This window comes from Notothenia coriiceps, unplaced genomic scaffold, assembly GCF_000735185.1.
Source record: "Notothenia coriiceps isolate Sejong01 unplaced genomic scaffold, NC01 NC01_scaffold00027658, whole genome shotgun sequence".
Lineage (NCBI taxonomy): Eukaryota > Metazoa > Chordata > Actinopteri > Perciformes > Nototheniidae > Notothenia > Notothenia coriiceps.
This window is the reverse complement of record NW_011360359.1, coordinates 326,721-353,878: the sequence shown is the minus strand read 5'-3', so window position 1 is coordinate 353,878 and position 27,158 is coordinate 326,721. Positions and strand designations below refer to the sequence as shown.

The 27,158-nt window shown below is 41.3% G+C and overlaps 2 protein-coding genes across 2 annotated transcripts in view; one reads left to right on the top strand and one right to left on the bottom strand.

The window, feature by feature from the left end:
* The window catches only part of stk11ip (serine/threonine kinase 11 interacting protein), a 20,568-nt gene extending 10,965 nt beyond the window's left edge, over window positions 1-9,603 (bottom strand). The window contains exons 1-19 of the mRNA XM_010785430.1: window positions 9,436-9,603; window positions 9,157-9,224; window positions 8,427-8,629; window positions 7,944-8,018; window positions 7,725-7,820; window positions 7,528-7,635; window positions 7,375-7,446; window positions 7,159-7,288; window positions 6,694-6,797; window positions 6,502-6,591; window positions 5,678-5,719; window positions 5,382-5,549; window positions 5,185-5,266; window positions 4,377-4,847; window positions 4,076-4,296; window positions 3,711-3,821; window positions 2,626-2,857; window positions 636-793; window positions 280-554 (exon numbers count right to left, since the gene is read on the bottom strand). Of these exons, the coding sequence (XP_010783732.1) occupies window positions 280-554; window positions 636-793; window positions 2,626-2,857; window positions 3,711-3,821; window positions 4,076-4,296; window positions 4,377-4,847; window positions 5,185-5,266; window positions 5,382-5,549; window positions 5,678-5,719; window positions 6,502-6,591; window positions 6,694-6,797; window positions 7,159-7,288; window positions 7,375-7,446; window positions 7,528-7,635; window positions 7,725-7,820; window positions 7,944-8,018; window positions 8,427-8,629; window positions 9,157-9,223 (2,705 nt within the window). The 5' untranslated portion in view covers window position 9,224; window positions 9,436-9,603. The remainder of the gene's footprint in view (window positions 1-279; window positions 555-635; window positions 794-2,625; window positions 2,858-3,710; window positions 3,822-4,075; window positions 4,297-4,376; window positions 4,848-5,184; window positions 5,267-5,381; window positions 5,550-5,677; window positions 5,720-6,501; window positions 6,592-6,693; window positions 6,798-7,158; window positions 7,289-7,374; window positions 7,447-7,527; window positions 7,636-7,724; window positions 7,821-7,943; window positions 8,019-8,426; window positions 8,630-9,156; window positions 9,225-9,435) is intronic.
* A 3,873-nt stretch (window positions 9,604-13,476) lies between these two features.
* igfbp2a (insulin-like growth factor binding protein 2a) lies at window positions 13,477-27,083 on the top strand. Its single transcript, XM_010785421.1, has 4 exons — window positions 13,477-13,964; window positions 20,757-20,938; window positions 23,143-23,283; window positions 25,255-27,083. The coding sequence occupies exons 1-4, from the start codon at window positions 13,514-13,516 to the stop codon at window positions 25,417-25,419; spliced, it is 939 nt and encodes a 312-aa protein (XP_010783723.1). The 5' UTR covers window positions 13,477-13,513; the 3' UTR covers window positions 25,420-27,083.
* The last annotated feature ends 75 nt before the right edge of the window (window positions 27,084-27,158 follow it).

The window sequence follows — 27,158 nt, the reverse complement described above, 5'->3', positions numbered from 1 at the left end:
CTCCAACAAGGCGTGTAGGACAGAGTGAATACACATGCTATACAGAGATGCTGTATGAGAAACCAATGTGAGTTTGGAACATTGAACAATGTACATCTATTCTAGTAGACCTCAACAATGGAATTATGATCAGTAGATATGGCGATGACATGGGACCTTTAATACCCGATTCCCAATCCTACATGTCGAAGCATAAGAGTATAGTCAAATAATTATAATAACTAGTCAAATGAATGAGACCCCGACAATAAGCGTTAGAAAATGGATGAATGGATTAACCAAAGGTTTGTCAACCCACCATTAGGGGTGGATCTTCCTGCAGGAGGTGCCTGGACTTCAGGTGGTGTAGCACCTGCAGCGGTGTAGCGGTAGCTCCCAGCCAGATCCTCTTTACTCTGGCACTCTGTGTTGTAGGACAGGCTGGAGGAATCCCCCTGAGCGTCCCCGATGAAGAAGGAGCTTCCCTGGGCAGTGAAGAAGGCGGGGTCTTCTGTGGTGGTGGTGGCGGCCTCCAAGATTGGACTGCTGCTAATACTGCCGTCTGTGTAATCCTCCTGTGGAGACAGAGAGAAGAGTTGGTGGGACATACATATCAAATGGACAAAGAGGAAGTGTTTTACTGTTTTCTGAAAGACCTTATTGATATTCCGAGTGCTGTGGATCACATGGAGAAGATTGTCGTCACTCTCCGGCCTGGATGAGTGCTTGTTTGGGGTACTGCTGTAGGGAGTGGACTGGCCATCCACATGGACAACGTGATCGCTACCACATTCTGGACAAATATTAATGTCTCCTGAGAAAACAAAGAGGAAAAAAAAGGTTATTGGCGGCGGAGGCAACCAGACCCGAAAAAACTAGATCTGCACCATTTGTCAAAATTGCAATGTCTAAGCGGAATATTGGTTAAGGATGAATATAATAAAATATAATTCTGGACGAGCCTACAAACTGTATTGTACAGATTGAAATCCTAGTTTCATACAAATCCTAAAATTAAAACGAGATATTATTAATTCAATAATTATAACAGTGATCTAATATACTGTATTAATCTGAAATATGCAATTTGGCATTAAAGTACATCTGGTGCAAATCTTACCATTTCAATGCAGGACATTTATTCATGAGTATTGTACACTGTGGTGTTAGTACTTTTACTTATATATGTATGAGTACTTTCTCCACTGACTGCGCGTTAACCTAACCAGAAATATGAGTGTTTCATTTTTAAATCATCTGCGTCCGTCCCTGCTGAAGAACAGGGGAACAGTTGAACGATTCTGACAACCAAACGACCCGTATGCACGAATATGGGCAGGAAACATGCTTCATTCCTAACAAGTTTCATATGAGGTGGACTTTTTTTCTTTTTTCGTATCTGCAGGGCATGTATGTCTGTTACCCACAAGCAAACAAATGTCTTAGTTTAGACACGTGCGAATGACTAAAGGTATTTACAGCCTGAAACACTAACACAAACAAAGGCGCGCTGATCCATGAAATCCCCCAGAACGTCTGCGGGACAAAGCCCGTGTAGCGTGTGCGTGCCGGAGCAGGTCTTAATGTTAGGTTTGGTCCAAATGCTGGAGCGAAGGGGGTCATCTACCCGCTGCTAACTATAGAGAAGCAACACAATGAAAGAGGGGAGATAACTCCTGAGATGCTGAACTCGTCTCGGAGTTTGTTTTGGGAAGATATGCAGCCTTCCAATGGGAACCTGATAGTCGAGTAGGAGTGCTTTGACGTCAACTCACGATAAACATTAGGTTTTTTTGCATAAATTGTTCCAGGTGTACATGTGCGACCTTGTGTTTGCCACTTTTCTGTCCAATTGATCAACAACAAAGGCCGCTGACGGTGAGGAATGAAAGCACAGATTTGAGTGGAAAATTAAAAATGAATGTAACGTTTTGATTTTTGGCCGGTTTAGAGTTTGTCAGGCTGAAGCATGACTCAATATGCGTGTCTCAGTGTGAGGGATGAATTGGAAAAAAAGGTCTTTCAGAGCTGAGGCTGTGGCATGTGTGTGGGATTGTTTGACATCTATGGATGACTGATTCAGATATAAACCCAAGCCAAACATCACATTGCTTGGGCCCGTGTTTCACCTACAGTTGTGCGCAAATGGAATTTGTATTGTCATTTGTTTTTACAGATTTTCTCAAAGTTCCTTTAAACATTTGGTTAGTGATAATAACAGTCCAAAAAATGATGATTGTTTGAACCCTTTTTTCTCCCTGCTCCACATATTTACTTATTCATATCCTGTCATGTTGTTGCTTTGTTCCAGTTTGCATGTTTACTTTGTACACATTTTCATTATTAGGGTGGCTTTTACACCTTGCCAGGCTCTACAGATGTACATTGGATGAGGTATGACAGTTTTTTGGCGAATGAATTGGCACTGACCCAGCAAAGATTCTCAACTTTCTATCATTTTAAATAAACGCAACAACACATATATTTCAAAGGGAGATACAGATGTGTGTATGTACTAAATATGTGTACCTTTAAGTAGATACAAAGGCTTTGGTTTGTGGAACTCATGACCACGTTTTCCTTGATGTTAAAGAACTTGCCATCTTTTTATTTTGGTTAAATGACTCCCCCTTTCATCACTCTCACCGTTGCTGTCGTCATGGAACTGCGTCACCTCCTCCCCGCCCTCTTCCTCCGCACTGTCAGGTACCATGGCGGCCCCTCTCCTCCTCGCCCTCCCCCCCGCCAGCTCATCTCGTCCTTCTCTCTTGAGCGTGAACTCTGCCCTGCAGCGGAGGCACTGCAGGCGGACGCAGCTGGGAAGGAGCTCCCGCTGCTGGTTCTCCTCGGCAACATGGGTCAGCAGGTCCGTCAAGGCCTGGTCGGCGAAAAAGTTCGTTTTTTTTAGAACAGTTTGTTGACAGTGAACATTAGAAAAAAAGTTCATTTATTACCAAGACAACTGAGAAACCAATCCAACATTCACTAGCGTTTGTTCGGCTGGCACCAGCTCGTGTAAAATCCCAGCTGAATGATATTTGGTTGAGAAAAAAGCTCTCTCTGGCAAGTAGACATAAACACAAACAATGTTCTTGTTAAAAGCTTAGGAACTGTAGGAGCTACATGAAGCTTGTGAAAGGTTTCAAACCAGTAGGACTAAGGGCTGATTTGAGGAAAAAAACAATCGCTGTAGGTTGGCCACCATCAGCGATTGTTTGGGTGTTGGTTGTGGTTTTATACTTTTCATTAAGCAATGTGTTTGTTTACAAAGCATAAATCATGAGTCACAACATACTGGAATCTGCTCTTTGAATTATATCCGACGCTGATTTAATGTTGGACAATAAAGATCAGAAAGTCGTAAACAGGGTGGTTAACCTGGAACAGAGTGTGCTGCTGGATGCTGACAGAACATTCACAAACAAAAGGTAAGAGGGTTTGAGTAGAGGACAGCCTGTAGACAGGACCGGGCTCGTCCTATACTGTAGGTGTGTGTTGTTCTAGGTACTGTGTGTGTTCTCTGACTCACTGTATGTGGGTGGGTGGGATGTTAATCTGCCAGTTTCGTTTTTTTCCACAGTAGGGTGAACTTTTAATCTTGAAAGATAAAAACGGTTCTTAAAAGGAATCAAATGGAAAGGACCCAAGTGTGTGTGTGTGTGTGTGTGTGTGTGCGTGCGTGCGTGCGTGCGTGCGTGTGTGTGTGAATTTGAGTTTCTGTGTGTTTTAACCTGCAGTGCCTGCTGTGGATCATCATCAAGCACGACGTAGCATCTCCTCTTTTTGTCTCTGCTGATGTAGTCGAAATGAAGCTCCACAGCTGGAAGCATCTCTTCGGTCTCCTGAGAGACACAGAAAATCAATACGTTTGAATATGAATCTCAATACTGAAGAGGAAACAAATTGGACTTTCCTTCATTCAAATAGATTTAAATAGAAGTTACAATCCCCCTCAACCACATAAGAACTAATAAACAGTAACTCATAGTAATGCAGAGCGGCGTTTCTTCAAGACGTGTGGATGTTTCCACTCTGCATAGACCTTTAACAGAGGGTTGATCAATGAACCATTGCACCCCCACACCCCTGCCCTCACCCCTCGGGTCCAGGCAGCCTCTGTAGTCTCCACCCGGGCCAGGCTGTTGAGCTCCAGGCGGCACCTCTCCCGGCCGCGCTGCATGTCCACCTCCAGCACCAGGCCCTGTTTGATGCACAGGAACACCTCCCTCCTGTTCTTCCCCCTCTCCCCCTGTCCTTCTCCGTCTCCTTCCTCCTTGTCTGATAAGACACCCACAAGTAGAGGGTGACAGAGGTCCACTGAAACACAAAAAAGGAAAGGAAGTCAGAAGAGTTTTTGCTGATTTAGTCTTTGTATTTTCATCTATGGAGTACCCTACCTCCCAGATCTTCCTCCTCTTCTTCTTCTTCTTCCTTGGTGTCTGCTCTCTCCCTGCTGACCGATTTTTGGGAGCCTGGACTGGGCTCAGGTGAACCCCCCACTCCCTGGCTCTCCATAGGGTCATCCACCGTGCTCTCCTCTAAGGTGCCATGCCATTGGAGCGTGGATTCTGTTTCAAAGTCTGCATCAATAGACGTGTCCAATCTAGGCTCGGATGAGAGCAGCGGAGGGGGGAGGACTTCTGGGACTTCCATGGACTGTACACTAGTAGATGGACATGTGGTGGTGTTAAGGCCGTTGGGGAGGGGTTGAGGGGGTGGAGGGGGTGGGTTGCCGTTGACGACAGCGGTGGTAACAGTAGAGGGTTGTGCTTCATCTAGATGGTGTTGGTACCTCAGCCAATCCTCCCCCAGCTGATCTCTGAAGCTGGACATGCGCTCGATCTCCTGCTGGTGAGGAAGAACAATGCCTAACGCAGGAAGAACATATTAAACACACAATATTAATATTTGTATCATGTGTTCGGATAGAGTAGTTAAACCTGCTAAAGAATAAAGAATAAAGCAGTTTCAGGGTTTAAATCTGTGTCCCTCCATTAGACACAGAACAGAGTGGCTGCTAACTAACCGCTAACGTTAGTTTAGCTTGTTTCTCTAAATAACTTTAGACGTCCAATGATCCTTCATCTGGTTTAAAATTGTAGTAGACACCAGATAATAAAAAGTGTGTCATAACAAAGTGTTGTTTTTCTGATTAAGAAGTCATATGTTAACAGCATCCTTTGAAAGACATGCTATAATACCCACTCTGTGAGGAGGAACGCAGCTTGGGCTGGTAGTCTGTGTCGCTGGGCTCTGATATGCTAGCCCTTCGCACTTTCACTTTACTCTGAAACACAGAATGATTTGGAAAATGTGTCATTTAGTAACGAAGAAGAGGTCATCATTATACAGGAAATATTTGACATTATAAAAAAGCACTACATAACACACAGCTCTCTTACTCTGGATTTCCTCTTCCGAAGGCGCGTGACTCCCACTTCTGCGACTGACATGCTGTCACTCAGCTCCCCGGCACCACTGGACACATCCTGGTTACTCCGTTCTGTCGGCATGGCAACGGGAGGTAAAGTCTGTACAGGGACAATCAGCTGGCCTTGTTTGGGCAGAACCTGCAGAAGAAAGTTCTTTGACTTTTAATTCAGAAAAACTAATTTCTAAAATGCAACCTTGTACAGTTTACCCATTACATAAACAAACGTTTACCACCCCGGGATGATTATATGAGATTGAAACTTACCGATAACTCAGATGACGACAGCGTGGTACCGTTGAGTTTGAGCTGGAAGAAAAACAAAACATGTAGAAATTGTTTTCAGTGGTACAGACTCAGAGGCAGCTGATTTGGAGCTCTTTATAAATGTATAGAGGGTGTGCTTTTAATAGATCAATACCTCCAGTATAACTCCTCTGAGCCAACACCTGCTGGATATATTTTCAGATCACAGCCTACTTTGGAAATGTACCAGCTTACCCAAAACGTAAAGCAACACAGTGTAACTACTCAACTCTACATTTGTTTCCCCTATGGGCTGTGATTGATGGAGTTTCCTGATGGACAGAAAGCTTTGTTTGTTGTTAAACTACTGCTAACCGCTAACTGTTGCTTACAGTAGCTCCAAGAAGTGTTGTGTTGTTGGACCTGCTAGATGTTTAGCTGATATGCTTGTCTTCAACTGCTGTTTTGAATAAATACCAACAAACTACTGTATGTGCAATATGTGCAATATATAAATGCCATTAATAACTGTAATATATACCTGGCTGCTAAATCCTAAGAACTGTTACAGGATGTCTATTTTTTTTTAATTAAGTAACTTTTTATTTTTAATTATATCATAATTTTTTTTTTTAAATGCCCGCCACATATTTAACATAATGTAACATTAAGCTGTCTGTGGCTCTTTGTCCTGCTGTAACTACGCACATTTCCCCTCCGTGGGACTAACAAAGGTATTCTGATTCTGAATATACTACATCCTGTGCTGATGCCTCCAAACCAACTTTTACGATCATTATTTGATATTCAAAATGTGTAAACGTCTATCTAGAATAATGTCTTACTCTCATGTTCGCAGCCTTAGGGGAGAGATGTCTGACGGTGCCGGTGCGGTGTGTCTTCTGGAAGAACAGCGGGTTGCCCTCCAGGTGAAGCTGGAAGAAGACATTACATTTTACAGTGTCTGCTTTACCACGCTACGTCAAGTTGATATTTTTAAGGGAAATACATGTGTCAGGGTGCATGTGTTTCCTTACTGTGTTGAGGCAGTGCAGCAGAGAGAGAGGGGCCAGCTGGGAGTGCTCCAACAGGAGGTTGTAGGCTAAGTCTAAGTGCTGGAGTGAAGACAACTGCTCCACACCTGTTTAACCACACAGGAAAAGACGGATCACATCAAGAACACGCAGTATACACAACACAAAAGCGTCGACATAAAAGGAAACCTGCAGCTCAAATGCTCATGCTGTTCTGCTTTCTAATCCAAGCAGACATAATAAACAGGCAGGTGTAAGGTGATCTAATGTTTGACTGAGTGCTGATAAACAATATCAAAGAAAAAACAGATGGATTAGGAAAACAGCTGGCTGTGTGGCAGCTTCCCGCTTTTCCAGTTTTCCTCTTCCGGTTGCTTTCTCTCTTTGTGATTCCATCCCTGATCTGACTCAGGAGTGCTTTAAAGAACAACATGAGTAACACCCTGACTATGTATGAGTTGATGTTACCGTTAATAGTCTCCAGCTCATTGTTCCTGAGGATGAGTGTGACGAGTTTGGCCCTGGCACTCTGGCCCAGCGTTGGCGCCCTCTGCAGGCAGTTGTAGCCCAGGTTCAAGTGTTCCAGTTCACTCAAGGGCTGTAAAAAGGAAATAAGGAAATAAGACAGCTGCAAAACAAGGTGTGGTCACAAGCATAATTCGAATTTTTTATAAATAACCTAACCTTAAGAAATTCAGCAACCTCCTGAATCTTGTTATGGCTTAAATCTAAGGATTTCAGGACGTTAAGTAAACTCTACGGAAGAAACAGAAGGTTAAAGTTAGGGGATGATCAGCTCGTAGGTCAGTAATGATGCATCTGTGTGTGTTTCCTCACTAAGGACTGGTCCAGGCAAACAATAGAGTTGTAGCTAAAGTTGAGTGTGTGCAGCTCCAGCCAAGGCAGTGCAGAGCTCAGGTCACCTCCACACAGAGAGAGCAGCTCCTGAAGAAACAACAAAGAGAACAAATTACTTTTATTGCCCAAAATAGATCCAACGACAGTAAGAAAACATGCTGCAAACATTGAATTACCTCCAGGGAGCTGAGGCTCTTTGAACATGTGAAGACCTCCAACTGGGAGTAAACTCCTCTGAGTCCCTCCAGACAGTGTGGAGGGATTCGCTTTAGCTACAAGACAGAACAATACAAATCTGAATGTTTTCAAGACAAATAGAAAATGAAGGCAGAAGCAGGCGTGAAATAAAAAAGACTGAGAGGTAGAAATGAGTGAATGAAGGGTTCATACGTTACCTCCAAACACTTCAAAGACTTGAAGGGGAATATTTTCACCACAGATTGGAGTTGAACTCCTGGCGGGTTGATGAGCTGCGTTTTAAAATAAAGAAACGCCACATGTCATAAATAAGGAATCCAGGAAAGGTAGAGGTACATTGATATTTAAACAACTGTTACCACTATTACAAAAAACACACCTTCTTACAAAGATGAATGACAGCTCAGGTTAAAAGCTATCTCAATAAATAGATTGAATTCAGTTATGATGGTTCCCTTGTTTTTTTTAAAGTGTTACCTTGTTGAGGTTGCAAATGAAACTTCTGTGATGCAGGAATAATTTCAGACTTCATCTGACAATAAAGTATTATCGAATCGTATTCAATGACTTATGGGAAGCTTTGGGAGGAGCTTAAGATAGACTTTTTAAATAGCAGATAGAGGTCACTTGGAGCCTATCATGACTATCAATGGAAATCATTTTAAGGGGCCCTAGCTTACCTTAAGGGAGATGGTCTTCTGCAGCACGTCAAACAGGAACTGCAGCTGCAGCAGAGAGGCAGTGTCCGCAGGGTGGGAGGGCAGCGCCAGGAAGCCATGCTGCTGGCTCCTGGACAGCAAGTACTGCTCAAAGAGCCGGGTGAGCTGCTGCAAGCTGGCCGCCTGCAGGGTGAGCGTGGAGCTGCCGTCCAGCACCGAGGCTCCTGGAGGTGAGGAGAGACAACTCAGTTACCTCTGGAGAATCTAATAGTACACTTTAATCTGCAGCAAATTGCAACAACTGTTAAAGAAGACATGAAGAAATTATATATAATAACAAAGAAATGGAAATATAACTTTTGAAACTTGAGTTTGACAAAGGATTCAGCCACTATTGAATTAATTACATTACATGAGGGTTGACTATGCAAAAATACCTAAGGTATATCTTCTCTGACAATCAAACATATTTATCACATAGTTTGCACATTGTTATAATAATAATAATGTCATTTGTTGTGTTGTTTCTAAGCAATTTCAAAGCAGGACCAAAGCATGTCAGCAACCTCAGATTTTCAGAATGATGAAGAACGAGTTATAGGTTCCTGTCTGAATGAATACACCCAGCTCTTGTTTTGGTTGCATTGTGCAGGTGGAACTTCAGCCCTAATTCACTTGACACGCCAAAGTATTTTGGTATTTATGTACACATAGGGTAAAGTGAGTGTATGTGAATAAGAGTGTACTTTACCATCATTTCGGAGGAGTGTGGCCAAGCTGTGTACAAGGGAGGACTGTCCACTGTGAGGTGCAGCCATCCTGAAACAAGGCATTATGTTAGCACGACAATAGAATATACATAAATAAAGAACATTTCCTTCTTTAGCAGCTGATAACAAACATTTTCAGCCTGCTAATTAATACATTTGTGTACATGTCAATGCATTTTAGCATGGTTGTTTAGCGTTAGCATTATAAACAGCTAACATTAGCTCAGCTAACCGTCGTTAACTGGCAAAAAACGGCATACCTGTGCAGTGACAGCCAAACAATGGACAGCTAACATATAGTTTTACTTCGAGTAGGCAGAACTAAATGGTCTTCATTGTTGAACTAGAGGAAAAACAACGTCTCAGTGGTATTTTGTGGGTGTCATAGAGCAGTCAGTGCACGGTAATGTTGACATCCTTTCGTCACATGATTCAGTTCTAACACTTCTACGGTGGCCACGAGGTAACAAAATACTGAGTCAGTCAAAAAGTCGCAACCACTCCCCTCCCTAGATGTAAACTGTCAACAAAAAAAAAGGAAATCACCGTTTTAATTTTGGTGTATTGGTGCTTAGGATAAGAGCTTCATTAGCCACAGCTTGGAAGACATTAAAGTAGAAACTATCCAATGTAAACTCATAAACGCCTGTTTTCAGTGTTTTTCCCCTTTAACTGCTTGACAAATGCTGTCACATCTTATAAAATGTATGTTTTTAATATGAGATAACTACATTAAACATTAGCTTTATCTTAAAATGACATACAAATAGTACATTTGTGTGCCGCTTTAGCACTTTTTTGTTAATTGTGCTGCATTTGAACACTTACTGCAGGTGGCCACTGGGTGTCGCCCTTTAGCGAGTAACCCAGAATTTACAAAGCATGCAGACATGATTTTTGCCAATAAAAAAGTCCAGTTAAGTGCTCACTATGGCCAGCAAAGACACTGAATCCATCCAACCATTCATTAGAAAGGCAAGCTGCTGCACCATGCATAGCAACAACAACAAAAACAGCATTTTGTTGAAAATGAGGTCTTTCTTTTAACCATAAAGCCAGAAACAGCATTTCAAATCTTGAACGTATTGACTTAAATTGGGTTAGGATCTGTTGTGCCTCTCAGTCTTTAAGTCCCAGGTAGTTAGGCACGTGCTTTGTGGTTTCTGAGGTTTCTATTAATGCCATCTGTCAAATGTACCAACTTGAGTCTCATACCACATCTGCATGTTGGCAGCTGTTGGTCAAACCATATCCGACTCATGGCAGCAATGAAAAATGTAGATGGGTAGCTGGTTGGCCAAATAAAGTGAGTGTTACTAATGCTTTACTTTACATGGCAATAAAGTGTAGTGGTTTTTGAATAAAGGAGACATGATCTGTTTGTAAAAAGTCTGTTTCCTGGTGAAATGCTTTTAGTTAGAAGGTAGAAACTTTGTTAGAGGAAAAACAGTTATGTCAGTGAATAGTGTAATACTGACATCAGCTTATAACCAGGCTGAGGCTTGAACTTCTGGACTGTAAAGCAACGCATTAACACATTCACAGAGCACCTTTTAGCAGGTCTTTATTTTGTCTCTTTGGGGAGTACGTAACGCTGTGGCAGATTCTTCACAAAGATGTGTATGAGCAAATAAAGCAAAAACTTTCCTAATTTGCTCATGCATCACTTTGTTGCTAAGCAGCAAACAAACACACTAACACTTGGACATTCACATACAAAAACACACACACATAAGCATTTTTCCACTCGGGACTTGTGATGCCAACATTTCCATGTAAGGATTTATGTACTGCAATTTGGTAAACATTTCCATTCAGTGAGATGTTGCACATTGCACCCGTTTGTTAACTGTGCATGCATGAAAGCTATGTTTCCTTACCCGTATGGACTCTTTCCTTTGCAGTTCAGATGCACAACAAGGAACATTTAAATGTAGCATATAAACACATAACCAGCTGTTTAGTTTATGTAAGTGTGACTTCATTCCTTGCGTTCCCACTAATCAGATGATGAATTACTTTTCCAACCCCCGTACTCATTGCCTGTACTTATCTCATCAGTAGTCCAAGCAAAGGGAGCCTTAATTAAGTGCAATCAAAGCCAAACACTAAACAGCGCACTCATTCATTATCAGAGGCTGAAAAATGAACATGAGGAGGTCTTTAGGGGCCTGTTTCAGTTGATAAGAGCCAACATTACAGTAAAACTAAACCTAACTGTGTTTGTTTTGGGAGTATGCATTTTAGATTTAGAGACTGTTTGTGAAATTATTTGCTTAAGCTTTATTACACAAGGTAAAATATGTTTTAGAGAACGTCTAAGGATGAAACAATGCTGGATTTTTATCGCTGATTGTCAAAATAACACTCAAAGTCAGATGTAATGTAATGTTATCTTACAAACTTGAATTGCCTATAGTAATTTATGTCACCAAATCATCAGGATTCTAGTATTTGGCCTATTCTGAGGAGTTGTTTGTGTTGGCAAACGTTTTTCAACTTGGTGAATTTCCTGATATATATACATCATGCTGTATATGGCTTGTAATAAGAACACACTTTATATCAACAACCCCCTTTTTATTAGGGGTGTACTCAATTAAAGACATCATGCTAAAGTTTGTATTAAAAAATATGATGTATCTTTTGTTTACCAGAGATGTGCTCACATTTCTTTTGGAAACATGTCATACATCACAAAAAAGCTTGTAAAATGATTGATAAGCTAAAGAAATAACAGCTGTAACCCTACTTTGTATTATTTACATGAGCAACTAATAGATCATTTATACGCCACTTCAGTTGTAAACACATTTTAAGTGTTTAATAATGTCTTAATCACCAACTATAACTGATCACATGAGCTTCATTTATGTGCTGAAAAGGCAGAACTTTGGGACTCACTGTAGGAGATGACATCTGCCATACAACCCAGTCTCTGTGTACCCATTGAGGCACATGTACTGTATGTGTCCTCAGCCCATCTGTAATCCCATACCCTCCTCTATCAATGTAGAGTTTATCCAGAGTTTGTGTTTGCTTAGCAGTTCCACAGGGAGGAATTTAAGTAACTGACCTTGGTGGGGATTACTTTGCACACATGGGCAGATACTGCGGCCCATTCGGCCTATTAGCTAGCCGCTATCCTGCTGCTTTTCCAGCCATGGTTTCATAAAGTGACATATGAGGTTCTATGAGCAAACAGCCTTCTGGGCGTCCTCCTGACTCCCACCCCTGAGATATTAGACAGCTTCAAATGTGCCCTTTCTCCCTCAGGATGCCCAATTGTGAATAGGGCCAAATAACATCAAATCAGGGGGCACCCACAAAACTAAATAATCTGAATTTAGTTGGAGTAAGGTTACACTTCTATTTCTGGGCTCTTGGATAAACAGCGATTAGTGAACCGCACTGGACAGGGTTAATAGGGGCCTGTTCCGTGGGCAGACACGACACCTCAAGGCTTGGCCCTCGCTGATCGATAGGAAACACTTCTGAATACGTGCACAGTGGCATTACTGTACACAGGCATGTACGTTTTGCTTGCAGCTGGCATCTTTTAATTGAGTGTCAATGGACATTTGGTGGGTGGGGAGGTCTTTCCACGTGAGGAATGCATGGCACATAGAACTTTTGTTTGTTTGTTTCTTTATTTATTTATGCATTCTGGGAGTTTTGGGCAGACGGTGCTGATTGAAACAAACCGGCACAGTATTATGTAAAGTGATGCAGAGTCTTACTGCCAGGGAGTTGTGATTTACTGCCTTGCTTTTGAAACTGGAGCACCAGCTCAAGTTTCACATCTACTTCTATTAAGCCAAACTGTTTTATTGATAATTGCCTTTGAATCACTTTGTTATTGCCATAAAGAGGTCAGGGGTCAGCTAAAGAGGACCCAAGAGAGTAAATATAAAGCATGTTTTTGTGAACCTCATTGATATATTAATTTATATAGGTATATATGTATATTTCTCTTTATAAACATGTGTTTTCATCCTCAATATTTGTTTTTTCACTGTATCCCTATTAGAGGAAGTTGCAAAAAGCAATTAACAGTTGAGGCTTGTAATTTCATCTAATCATGTAGCTGTATTCTCAACACTTTAATTGTATTAATTATCTTTCATTTACATGACTTATGCTCTCATTCTGAGCCATTTTAGACAATTCTAATATAACATAAGAAAATATACTTGTGCAAAAATACCAGCCAAACTATAACATTTGAAACAAACGTCTTCCGATGCTCCCAGATTAACACCCACATGTGGCCCCTAGAGCAAACCTGGGAATTTGTAGGACCCAGCAGCCTCGCAGCCCCGGGCTTCACCTGTTCGCATGCACATTTCTTCCCCTTTTTTTTCACTTGGGATTGCCTTCCATCGCCCCATGATAATGACCCAAACCCTCATGCCTTTAACAATGCTGTCGTACGCGGGCTGCAGCTTGCTGATCCTCTCCGCGTCTCTCGCCGGTGCTTCCCTGGCCGAGATGGTGTTCCGCTGCCCGGGCTGCACCGCGGAGCGCCAGGCTCTGTGCCCGAGGCTCACCGAGACTTGCGCGGAGATAGTGCGCGAACCGGGCTGCGGGTGTTGCCCCGTGTGCGCCCAGCAAGATACCGAGATGTGCGGCGTGTACACTCCGAGGTGCGCCACCGGTCTGCGGTGCTACCCGACGCCCGACTCGGAGGTTCCTTTGGAGCAACTGGTGCAGGGCCAGGGCCAGTGCCGGCGCAAAGTGGACCCCGAGACCGCCACTCACAGCCAGGAGCAGCGGGAGCAGACCAGCGGTCAGTCAGTTTACTGGATCCTGTTCTTTTTCTCCCATCAATTTTTAATGACACTGTCTAGACTGCAGCCAGAAGAATAGTGTAGAAATGTTGCATTGTCATGAAGCTCCAATCTGTGTAACCATTATACAATAGTGCATGATATCTTTAAGATATATGTTGTGATTTTACGTATAGTTTGCTTTAAAGTCTGCAATGCATCCTTTTAACATGCATTGTTTAATAATTTAAACCATTTGCATTCAGGATTTACTACAACAAATCTGTTGTTGGAGCACTTTATTATGTTGCATAATCATTTATGCTATTGCTGTATTTCCTAACTATACTGCAGATATGGTTCATGTTATGCTTGTTGCATAATTTTCTTACACTCCTGTTAATGTTGCATAGACATGTTTATAGTGTTGAGGATCCTCCTGGTGTGCATGCACTATGCTCCGAACAGCTGGCCCTCCAGTCTTTCCCAGTGTCGGAACAAATCAGCCTTTAAAGCACTGTAACAGAGAACAATGTAGTGGCATGCATAGTTCTTAGAATGAGTTGGATAGACACAGAAAACATCATAGTATTGATGTTGACATTTCCAAAGGGGAGTGGAGAGGGAGACAGCAGGAGGAATGCTGTATTGATTGGAAAAGTGGACTTTAGGCTTTGACCAGAAATAGCAATAAACTGGTGTTTAAAGTAACTACATTATGGGCTGTCTACCTGGAAAATGATCTAAGATTAATGTGCAGGATGATCACAATGAAGATCCGTGCGGCCTGCAGCCAGCATGTGGTTTGTGTTTGAACAGGAACAGGTCGCAGTGAAGAAGAAAACTAAACAGCCTCATTTAATTGGATGATTTCATAAAAAGCAGCACACAGTCAATGAGTGTCCAGTGGAGCCAGCGGCAGTGTGATTTCTACTCATTTCCTAATCCGTGCTTTGTCAGAGTTTACCTCCAGACTGACACGTGTTTGTTTTGGCACTGAACTCCTGGAGCGTAGGGAAACTAGATGGCGTTCAGAATAACCCTGTTTTCGGTCAGAACTCTGCAGCACTCTTTAAAAAGGTCAAAAATGCTCCACGCCACATTTGTGGTTTGATAATCAGCCACCATCCGGACTTAATCCCACATTCATGCAACCTTATTCAGCAAGGTTCACAAGGTTTTTGAAGTTACATAAGTGCAAAAGAAGAGAATAAAATGCATGGACAAAGCATGTCAAGGAAACAGGAAGGCAATTTGTTTTCTTCTTTCTTCTTGTTTTTTTTCTTCAATACTAATTCTGGGATTCAGTTTGATTACCGGTAAAAGCTTCAAAATGTCCTCTGAATTATGGATTAAAAGCCTTGCTGTGGATGCAAGAGTCATTTCTGTGTCACAGTGCATGGTCAAAGTGTATAGCAACTTCTCAAGGGCAAAAGATAAGAGAGTAATGTTTTTGTACAAGGAAGAGACTCAATATAATCCATAGAAACATAACAAGTCTACAGAAAGATTTAACTGAAAACAAAGACACATAAAATGACCAAAAAGTCACACAATGTCAATAAAGAGACAAAAGAACACACAAATTGACAATGGGGAGACACAAAATGACCACAAAGACACACAAATCTATCAGAGAAGACTCACAGAAGGGTCTATCTCCGAGAGGTCATATAACGCAGAATGAGCTTCAAAAAATGCTTCTTTTTTTTACGCCATTAGATGTTATGTGATATAAAATAATACTCTTGGTGTTATGGATGCTTACTGTCAGTCTCCTGCTTTTACTTTGGCCCCATTTCAGACTATACACAGAATTGATTTCCTGTCATAAATTCTTCTCGGATACACAGCAAAAAGAGGAAGAAATGAAATCTATGATCAAATTCAGCTCAAGGGAGAAGCCGGGGGATTTTTAGAGCAAACTTGAACGTTCTGGCTAAAATCCACTGGCATTAATCTCAGAAAAATGGGCTGATTATAAAACGATTAAGTGGCTGTATTTAATCAAAGTATGAAATATTGCAGCTGCATTATTTGGATACTAATAGGCCACTGCATACATGGCATCCTGGTTTTAGTGCTTGTTTTATGCCAATTAATGGGGTATCCATAGGAATTTAAAAATGACAGTAGCACTACAATCTCTGTAAACCCCATCACTGCAAACCACTATAGAGGTCAAAGGTCAGAGACAATATTCTCCCCAATTTGGAATCATTATGTAAGAGGTAAGATAGGGAACATAAGAGAGGTGGAAATCAGTCAGAGGAGGGACATTAAGATGAGTGAATAGGAGATTATACATTTTAAAAAGATACAAATTCAGTTTTTGTTGTTGTTTTGTTGAGGCTAATGATTAACACTTCCATTCAAATCTAATATAGCTGTTGCTTTCTTGTCTACATAGCTACAAAAACACTGATATACCTACAAGATTTATCCCAGATATGAAATAAATTGAAAATGAAAGCACTGCTCAGAGAAAAGGGACTGAATTCAACAAATATCACGCGATGTTCTTGTGGTGCTCAGACTTAACATTGGATGTGAGCACGCAGACATGTGGACCCTCCAGAACGTCTGAAATGCAAATACGAAATTGCACTTGGTTGGGTTGAAAAAGACCAAAACCAAATCCTGTGCGCTCTGATCCCCCCCCCCCTTAAGGCCTTCAGCATCTCTGATCTGTGTGTGTGTGCTGCACGAGTGATTGCCTGCATGTGTTACACTGCAGGCAACTACACAGAAATGTTGAGAAAATAAAAAGGCTTGTTTTGTACGTTTTTACTTAACATGGTGACAGAACTGATTAAATAAAGTACGTCTTCAAATAGATTTGTATTTATCTCTAAGGCTTCATACCAAAGCAATCCACATGTGTTAAAACCAGATGAAGGGATGCGTGTTGAAATATTTCCCAATCTGATCTTGGTTCCATTATCTCTATCAGACGTTTGCACACTGTAAAAATGTTTTATTCTCCAAGCAACTTAATATTTCATGGTAAACTTGGATGGATTTGATTAATATAACTACGTTTATTTTCATTTCAATATTAGACTTTGACTAATAACAAAACCACTCCATCTTAGATGAATTTTCCAAACGAACACCCACGACTTTCCCTCTCTGTTTATGCGCAGCATCACCTGATATTCTGTTCCCATAGAAACCTAGACCCAAATAAAGGTCCCTTTAATCAAACTTGATGGGCGTTCAGTTGTTTTGACTTGGACCGTATTATATTTGACCTCTATAGGGAACCAGTTGATTAAAAAGACTAAACAAAGCCCATACTTTGTTGCTATAATTGGTTATTTGACCCTAACTTAACCAGAATCAGTTTTTGTATCAATAGTGTTATACAATCTGTTATGAAGAGAAAAATGGGGTGGATAGAAAAGCGGAAAACTCCTATGCCACCTGGCGACTGATGTAACATTGTTAGCTGACAGGGGGCATTCCTGTGTACCTGCGGGGGCATCCAAACGGAGCCCGCAGGACTGAAATAGCTTCGAGATAATCCCCCCCCCCTCATGCCAGGCTTCTCTACAAACAGGGGCATTTGCGCCATCCTCCCCGAGGCGTCGACATCACTTGTCCCGGTGCCAAGAATCTCCTCGTGCCTATTGAGATCCAGAATAACTTCCCACTAACCCTTTCTTTGGTCATGAGCGAATCAAGACAATACCATTACTGTCCGAAATAATACTGACAGTGGACGGAGTGGAACTGTTGGGGCCTGATCTGTTTCTTCTTCTCTCTTAACTTCAGTGAAATCCTCTACACGCTGATGTTATCTAAAACCAACCCCACGACTTTTAGTGTTTTCCGTCTACTCACATATCTCACCTTCCGCGGTCCATCTGCATTTGATTCTGTACAATCTCGATGTGTTCCAGCTTGCCTCTGTTCATGTCCTAGTTGAGGGCCCGTACAATCACCCAGCGGTGCCGGTAGAGAGCGAGATGGCCTTGGATGCCGCGCTGTGTACGCACGTGCCAGAGCCTGTCCAAAGCCTGCTTTTAGATATCTGTTGCGGGCCAGAAAGCCTGGAAGGTAAACGTATCTTCACTTTGCTGAATTTGTGTTTCTAGGCCTTGCTATGATGGACTGCAGCTACCCTTTGCAGTGCCTTTCATCCACTTCTTAAATGAACTATTTCACACGTCCGAGCTGCATTAAAAATACCTTTTGAGAAACAGATTTCCTCCTTCCGACATTAAGAGGGATGGTTTATTTTGGGGGGAATAATATTCCTTCTGTTCCAGAGTCAGTTTGGCGCTTTACTAATCGATTTGTATGCAGTCAGAATCCTTGATACACAGGCATCGTCAAAGGTGATCTCAGGTAAGCTAATTTTAGACAGTCATAGTCATACACACTTCTTCAAGTATTCAATAAAGACATAAAGAAAGTCTTTAATCAGGTAGTCGGAGTTGGAAAGTGATTCTTCTCCCTTTGGTGTGTTTTCAAGTGAATGTAAAGGAGAGGCCACAAAAGTGTTTTCCAAATGTTAACTTTCTGATGAATTCCCTTGGATTTTTCCACAACTAGCTAACCTGTCAACATCCCTTCAGCGACATGGCAAGAATTAAGAAGGACATGACATCCATTTGTAAATCTGACAAAAGAACAAGGCTCTATTTGGTTTCTATGGAAATAATGGAGCGAGAATGCTTTCCATGCTTTCCATTCTCCACCCGAGGCCAAGTCTGCCATTTGCTCAGTTGACCAGAATCTGGACAATCAGACATGACACTTCTGGCCTACGTGCCATCTTGGAATTCGACATGGATCAGATATAGAAAGCAAGCCTCTCGGGCCATTGTGTGAGGATTAACTCAAGCAGTAGACTGGACAGTAGGCCTGCTGCTCTGTTGATACTGCTGATCCCAAGCCCACCGCTGTGGAACGGCTCGGTCTGCAGAGGCCTAGCGCCCCCTGAAAGTGGGGTCCTGACCCTGTGTGTTAGTGTGTGTGTATATTCAAGATGGAGATTTTTTTTGTGTTGTGTGTGTGTGTGTGTGTGTGTGTGTGTGTGTGTGTGTGTGTGTGTGTGTGTGTGTGTGTGTGTGTGTGTGTGTGTGTGTGTGTGTGTGTGTGTGAGTTTTCATCTCCGGTTTCCTTAGAGGAGAGGGAGTGATGGTGTTGCACTTGGATTTTTTTCTGTGGGGATTATGTAAGACAGCAAAACAGAAAAGGCACCCCATCCGCCAATATTTTTCAATGAGTGTGTCGTGTGTTTATCTGCACACACATGCGAGAGCACACACCTGATTTCAGTTGACTTTTGCCCCTTTTTTTGGGAAAGAAACTTCAAAGGAGAGCCAGAGAAAGCACGGTGGAGCGTCATGAGGGGAGCTGAATTCCAACAACACCAGATCTATCTGATGGCAAAAGGCGCCAGCACCTTGTTATTGCTTAGTTTGGAATTTCCTTTCTCCCGTTCTCTCTTAGGCCTTTTGTAATCATATTCTACTACCGGATGTCAAATTTACCTCTTGCAGAGTGCAGAGAATGCCTCTCCAGTCCACCTCCACCGGTAACACACACTCTCTGTCCTGCAAACGCCTTTCAACGAGTCTGCACATTACAGCCTGGCCCTTGCATAACTATCCACTTACTGGCCCACTGTTTGACCTTCTCTACTGTCTGTGCTTATTTCCCCTTCTTTCCTTCGGGTGTCAGATAAAGCCCTGCATAGGTGAAATATATGCTGAACTGGAAAATCTGTAAAAACAAACACTTTCCTGTACTGCTAGCTACACAGAGCTGAAATGTTGCTTTCATGTAACATTTCTTTCTCTAAAATCCGCTGCTTTGGAAGGACGCTCCTTTTTCTTCTCCCTCTCTGTCAACCGTCCACCTCTAAGTATGCTCTGTTGTCAGAAACAACATGTTGGGTTGGACCTGATGGCCTCTCACATTGTTTGCTCCATCTGTTTGAAGAGAGGGTTTTTTTTCAGGGTTGATGTTTAACAAGACTCCAAGGAGAGAGGAGACGGTCAAACTGAATGAGAACCGCCTGGGGAATCTCCGGCCACAGAGACTCTGCTGTTTTGTATTTTCAGGGACAGGAAAAACACATGCAATGCATTTGCTTTGTCAAGGGAAGTGGGACGCTTGCTTCATGTTTAAATATGACTTCCTTGTTACCTTTCCTTGTGTTAAAACGATATATTTATTGTTGCACAGTGAGGATTTTTCTATTGTTGTGCATCATGTGTACTGGCCTTGTTCTTTTAAAAATCATGTTGCATTCAGGACACTTAAGCTGCTTAGTTTCTGTGTCTTTTTTCAACAAAAAGTTATTTAAAACAAATTGTATTGTAGGTTGTCCCAACACTTAATTTGACCCTAAAGCATTTTTAGCCCTAAAACATTTTTCTGCCATCATTTTTGATGTACCAGCAACGACCTCAAAATACAAGTTTTAGAGTTTCAATGCCTAATAAATGTGTCCATTTATCACCACTTTTCACATCTGCTCATGAAATTAAATCACCAGTTAGGAAAAAAAGCAACCATGGAAACCTGACTGTGACAAACAGTGGCCAACTTCTCTCAGCCCACAGGCTTGTTAATGGAGCTGCATGTGGTTGATTCGCTCTGTGAGAAAATAAAAGGATTGTCATGACTCATCGATTGTGCTGATGCATTTCTGAGCACTTTCACAGTGCTCTGGATACTTCACAGCCTATCTTTAGAAGAATTGTGGTCAAAAGACAGAAAAATGATCGCCAACTTTTATGAGATTCCTTACTATAGATTTTTTATAATTTTCCTGTTGTGTCTCCTCGCTGCAGGTGAGGCTGTGGAGCCGCTGCCTGAGCAGGGTGTGAGTGAGGTCCCGGCCATCAGGAAGCCCAGCAAAGAGACCACCTGGCTTGGGCCCAAAGAGAGCGCTGTACGCCAGCACAGACAGGAGATGAAGACTAAGATGAAGACCAACAAGGTGGAGGAGGTGAAGCCTGCACGGCCCAAACAGGTGAGGGACATCACTTTAGACAGATTTAGCTATTGAAATGTTGGCTGAAAGTCACTTAAATGATTAAATTCAATGAAATGCATTCTATCCGGCACTAATTTGTGACTGTGTTCTATGTTCGAAGTCTGCTTGTTGTAGTCCGATGACGCATGTCAGTTTTTCCATTCGAGCATTACTTCCCCAATTAATTCTTACTATTTCTTTTTTTTTTCTTGCTGTCTTCTAAAACCAAATAACATACGTTTCCTAGTAAACTTCCTCAATAGAGACCACACACAAATGTATGTTTCACACTCCTTCCAATGTGGCACTCTTTTTCTTTTTGATATACATTTTTGTATAATATCTGATCATAGATCACACTGCTTTTTGTCAAGTTACAGGGTGGTCACTCTTTGACTTAAAGTATGTCTTTTATACATAGATATGTGTCCCCGGTGCGTCGGGGAACTCACGCAGCGTCAGAAAATAAAACCCTTTCTCTTTTCCTCCTTACCCAAAGAAAGTTGCTATCAGAAACAATGCCTGATGTGTTTTGGACGTAATATGGAATTTGTTTACATTAGCAAGCCTCGCTAACACTCAGAGCTAACCTGTACTGGAGAGCACATGTGATTAAAAAGCAGGAAATAAAAAAAGGAACTCACCTTGTGATAAACCCGCAAGAGAAAAAGCATTTGAGCTCCATACTGTTTCAGAAATAATCCTTGATGTGGTTTAGAACAGGATGGCGTTTTATCACAGCAGAATTGATCTTTATCTCCGGTAGAATTCTGATCAGGCATTAGCTCCGCCTCCTCTTTTTTTTCAAGCTAAGGACCCAAAATCTGCGTTTCTCTAACAGGGCTGGAATAGAGGGATATGAGGGATGTCTAAAATGCATGATCTGTTTGTATTTTGAGCAAAACACATCATAGGCATGTTTTTATATATGTATAGGCCTATATCTGAGACCTAATATATGCTTTAAAATAGCATGATGTGTGCACTTTAAGTTAATTAAAGGTAGTTTAAGGTCTCTGCAGATCATTAAATGCAGTGAATATATTAATCAAAAAATAAATATACGTGGGAAGTAGGTTTTATGAATCGCTTTTTCTGACGTTGCATTGTTTAATCTCAAAAATATACAATGCCTCTTGCATTAATGTCGTGCTGGAGAGCAGTCAGATATTTGAGCTTAAATTGTATTCCAAATTGCATTAAACCAATCTTTAAAAGTCTTAAAACCACACTTAAAGGAACTCTGAATAAACCTACATTATTTTTGAACGTGTTCAAATTAGAAAAGACTGAAGATTTTTTAAGACAATGCGATGAGATATGCTATAGTATTTCTTTTAAATGTGTCTCTAGTAAATCTCCTTAAGTCTTGTTGGTGTGGAAGACACTACATTAACTTTTCTTTTTACTGAGGGAAGTGGAGCAGTTCAGTGTCGCCGCCCTGTGGTACAGCAGCTGAAGTTGTTTGCATGGTGCAAAGTGTTTTATTGCCATATGAAGATAATTTAAAGTGCAATTTCAAAGCCCAAAAAGGAAAAAACAGTAAAGACCAAATTATATTTGAACGGGATAAAAACAGTCATGGCACAAAGTGAATTTTCCTTCCATTCATAACTCCCACCATGCACTGCCCTTTAATAAATTCTGACCTGGCCCCCTCGGGAAACAGAGCTTGGTCTCACAAGTGGACCTGCATCGTGGTATTTTCCATATGCAATAAAAATCATTGAAACGTTATTAGTGCACCGGAAAACGTATAACTGTCTCACCAAGCCATTTGGCTCTGTGGAGATGTGAGGTAAACCTGAGGTCACTGGCAAGAGTTGTTACTCATTACAGGCAAGAACACATGATTAATTTGATCGTTAAAGAAAGCCCTTAAGCTTTATTATGTGTGTGTGTGTGTGTCAATGTGTGTGTGCCTTTTAAAAGCTATTTGATGTAGCCTGTCTAAATTACAGATTCCCTTGCAAACACAGCTCAGTGTTTATGAAGAGTTTTGCCGAATTTGAAGGAATGTTTGCACTTCTTAAATTAGATTTGTGAAACAAAAGAACACCTTCCATATTTTCAAACAAATAAAAGGGATTTTTTTTGCCATATTTTTTACCCACAGAATCTTGTGACTTCAACACACCCATATGCTGCTGCAATAAGGGCCTGTAAACATGACATGTGTTGTTGTTTTTGCTCTTTTCAAGACTCAGTGTCAGCAGGATCTGGACCAGATCCTGGAGAGGATATCTAAGATGCCCTTCAGAGATAACCGAGGGCCCCTGGAAGACCTGTACGCCCTGCACATCCCCAACTGCGACAAGAGGGGGCAGTATAACCTCAAACAGGTGAGTCTAGTCAATATGGGGAAGAGGGTTGTTAACGGAGAGGCATAATATGGAAGTATTTAGAGGAGAAAAAGGTCGGTAAAGCATCATTACCACCCCTTAAGACACAAATATGTTGTATTTTACGAGTAAAATAAACATTAAATCTTATTATAGTGTTCATTTTGATTATGTAGAAGGTAATTTAAAGAGCAACTTGCAGATTAGAGACCCCAGTGAATAAATGTGTAGGAAAATGATGTATACACTAGATTTTCCCAAAAATATACAGAAATATACGCTACAGTGACATCTGGCGTCGTTTTTGTAAGACATTTTTACTTCCGCATAAATAAATAAAAAGACCACCCACGAGTGACGGGGAGAGCAGGCCGGTCTAACGTATGAATAAACATGTTTCACAATGCTAGTTTTGACACAGAAGAGGTTGAAAATGTATATTCGTATGCATATGACGGACCACAACCTTATAATTATGAGCCTGCTCGGCGTCCAAGAGAACAGGAGTAGCCAAGGATTAGAAGAAATAACGGCCATCGGAGAGAAATTGAGCTGTGGTGTGACGCATACTTGCCAACCCTCCCTATTTTCGCGGGAGACTCCCGATTTCACTGCCCTCTCCCGGTTTCCTCCCGGGGTTATATTTCTCCCGCATTTCTCCCGATTTCTGACAAAATCAGATTTACTCAGGACTGTTTCCACTCAGACTTTAATACAGCTACACCATTGTTTGGTTTCCATCCACTAGCGATCCACTAGCACCCCGTCTTGGTGAGTGACCGGTGTTACAGTTAATGTTAGCTAAGCTAATGTCGGTCACATCACAACATTGTAAAGTTAGCTATCACATATCAGGCTATAACTAAAGTAGTATTGATAATCTAGTTACGTTACTGGCAGGACTGTTGATACTGATCCTAATATAGTAACGTTACTGGCAGGACTGTTGATAATGATCCATAACAGAAACGAATGCGCAAGTATCAGCCGTATCTCGCGTTACCTAATGCAACTCCACATTACGTCTTACGGTGCTGTGTACCGGAGGGGAGAGTGAGAGGAGCGAAGGGGGGAGAGAGAGAGGAGCGAAGGGAGGAGAGAGATGTAATACGGTTTCCTGATAAAAGTTTTGTTTGATAGGCCTCAGCTATGGAGAGTATGTGCTGCAGGGAGGTGGATGCACCTCGCACAACGCACCCAGGAACGTACGCTAGCTCCGGTCCTTTTCCTGTTAGGGAAACTGTGGATTCGATGTCCTGACAGGCTGGAGTTTGTCACCATGATTAAAAATGGTGAATTGCAATGTAAAATTGCCGAAAAAATACCAGCTCACTAAATCACAACCGCTCAAACCAACTACAAACTACTACCGCAGATTGGGCAGAGAACGAGTCCGAGAAAGTTGCTCCCCCATGTGACGTAATATGACGCGTTTGACGTATGAAGTTAAAAAAAAAACAGTTCTTAGTAGCAGAGCTCAAAAAGGCTCCTTTCCCCTCTGAATTCCTACCCTTATGTCTCGTAAAACACATCAAATCCTGCATTAACTTTTTTAATTGTAATTTTCAGACAAGGTTAAGCATAAATCTAGTAAAAAAAACAACTGCAAGTTGCTCTTTAAGACATTATCTTCACCATGATATAACTATTTAAACTGTATATACAGTATATAAAGAAAAGAATCTCAAAAAGTGCAGTAACAATTTTTTTCTGCAAATTCCTGCACAAACCACACATTTACATGCATTAAGGGTTGTTGCAATGATGACAAATTACCTAAAAATAGTTAAATATTAAAACCACTTTTATTGGGTTTAAAATGTTTTATCTTTCACTATGTCAGCAAGAAACATTGGCTCTGTTAACCTGATGCAATATTTCTGCACAGACACTTCATATGCTTTTTTAGGGTTGCAATGATGTAAAAGGAACTAAAACACACAGAAATAAACACAGCATTTTGTGTTTCAGTGCAAGATGTCCCTCCACGGTCAGAGGGGCGAGTGCTGGTGCGTCAACCCGCACACCGGCCGAACTATCCCATCAGCCCCCACTGTGAGGGGAGACCCCAACTGCAGCCAGTACCTCAGAGACCTGGAGCTGGAGCTGGAGACCCCTGACATGGCCCAGATATAATGTGGCATGAAACAAAAAAACTGTTAAGTACTTGGGAACAAAAAACCTCTGAGTAAGCTATATATTATATTCGTGTGTGTGTGTGTGTGCCTGTAGTTCATTTGATGACAGTGACGTTTGAAATATTAACCATCAAAAAAGTCTTAGAATCCAGTTTGCTGAGTAGGATGTAACGGGAGATAAGACTCTCTTTTCCTCGTAGATGTTCAGAGTGTTGGTAGCTTTACTAATTATTGCTCAGTTTTTTTTGTTATCAATGTTTTTTACTGTATGTGTTGAAAAACGAGGAGCCTTCAACATGTTTGGTGTTTTTAGGTGTGTTTTCATGTCCTAGTTTGCAGACTACTGTTACACCTTATTAACAGATGATGCTATTAAAAAGGTAATAAATTCAAATTGGGCCTGCCTGTGTTTTGATTTGTAAACACACTTTGAATTTGGCACACTCGATGCAGTAGTATTTGTATTAATGTAAAGGAAAGAAAAACTTTTCATACATTTCGTAGTCTGTTCACCTGCTTTTTCTCACTTTTTTAGACTTTCTAGTGTGATGCCAAAGTAGAAAAATCAAGTGGGAATTCGCATTATATTAGAATTTAAATCACATTTATTGATGATAAAGCCAAAATAAATCATACCCTCTATGGGTTTGATTAAAAAAACATGTTTGCTAGACCCCTATGAGTTATATCATGGCAACCAGTATCGCCATGACAGCAGATGGAAACACCCTCGTGGAGTATCACCTATGTGTCTTAAGCAGTATCAAGGTCGTGCAGATAGCAGTCACAAAATACACTGACTCAACAATTCACACATTGAAGACAAAACTGCTGACATGGCTTTGTTGTGACTACATGAACTTTATTTAAATAGTGATTTGTCATTACAAAAAAATAAAACGAGTACATCAATTACACGCCTGATAAATATTTCACCATAAATGTTCACATTTCTTTTTTTTAACTGAGATTCTTAAATGTTCAAAGTGTCACCGTGATGCGTTTACATGAGTGCTAGAGTCATGATACAGTGGGGAAGAATAAGCTGATGACACAACGCTCTCCTTATGTCACAATATAATGATTAGGCATTAGGAATGTCTGAGATTATACGAGTCAATAAATGAACATTAAGATTATAACAAATAAATGTTGAGCTGTAGAACGAAAATGTTGTCCCCTGTCATTGTACGTTTCTTTTTGTGTTAAAAATAAAACTCAAACACGGCACATACACTTCAAATTGTTTACCTCCTTTGTACTGGCCCTGATTCGACAACACAATCGGGACCACACGCAAATACAATTCAAAGTGGCGTAGGGCAGAAGGCACTTTAATTTCCATACAAACTCAGCAACCTCGCTCTTAACAGGATACAGGAGCCGATAAAGACCGAGAGCAGACTTACAACCTGCAGGCGGAAACACAAACAGCGCGTGGGCCTTTGCATACGATTTGTGTGCGGAGGGAAATGCTCGGCACCACGTTTTGTCCGACAGTAGCTCAAGTGAGAAATGAAGTTTCTTTGTATTTGAGGACTATAAGGACATGGCACATTAGGTACACACATACAGACACAATTTGTACACACATTTACAAAGAGTGGATGCAGTTGTCTGGACGGCCAAATATCTAACCTGTTAAAGAACAATATGCTTGTTTAAGAGTGCTTGATTGACATGAAGAAAGTAATCATCTCTAAAGAAAATGATTTATAAGCATACCCAACATCTGAA

What these genes read in the sequence shown, in the direction of transcription:
- igfbp2a (XM_010785421.1), top strand. Translation starts at nt 13,514, where the DNA reads ATGCACATTTCTTCCCCTTTTTTTTCACTTGGGATTGCCTTCCATCGC. An exon ending in GCAGCGGGAGCAGACCAGCG is followed by an intron (nt 13,965 to 20,756) that starts GTCAGTCAGTTT and finishes TCCTCGCTGCAG; the next exon opens with GTGAGGCTGTGGAGCCGCTG. An exon ending in GGCAGTATAACCTCAAACAG is followed by an intron (nt 23,284 to 25,254) that starts GTGAGTCTAGTC and finishes TTTGTGTTTCAG; the next exon opens with TGCAAGATGTCCCTCCACGG.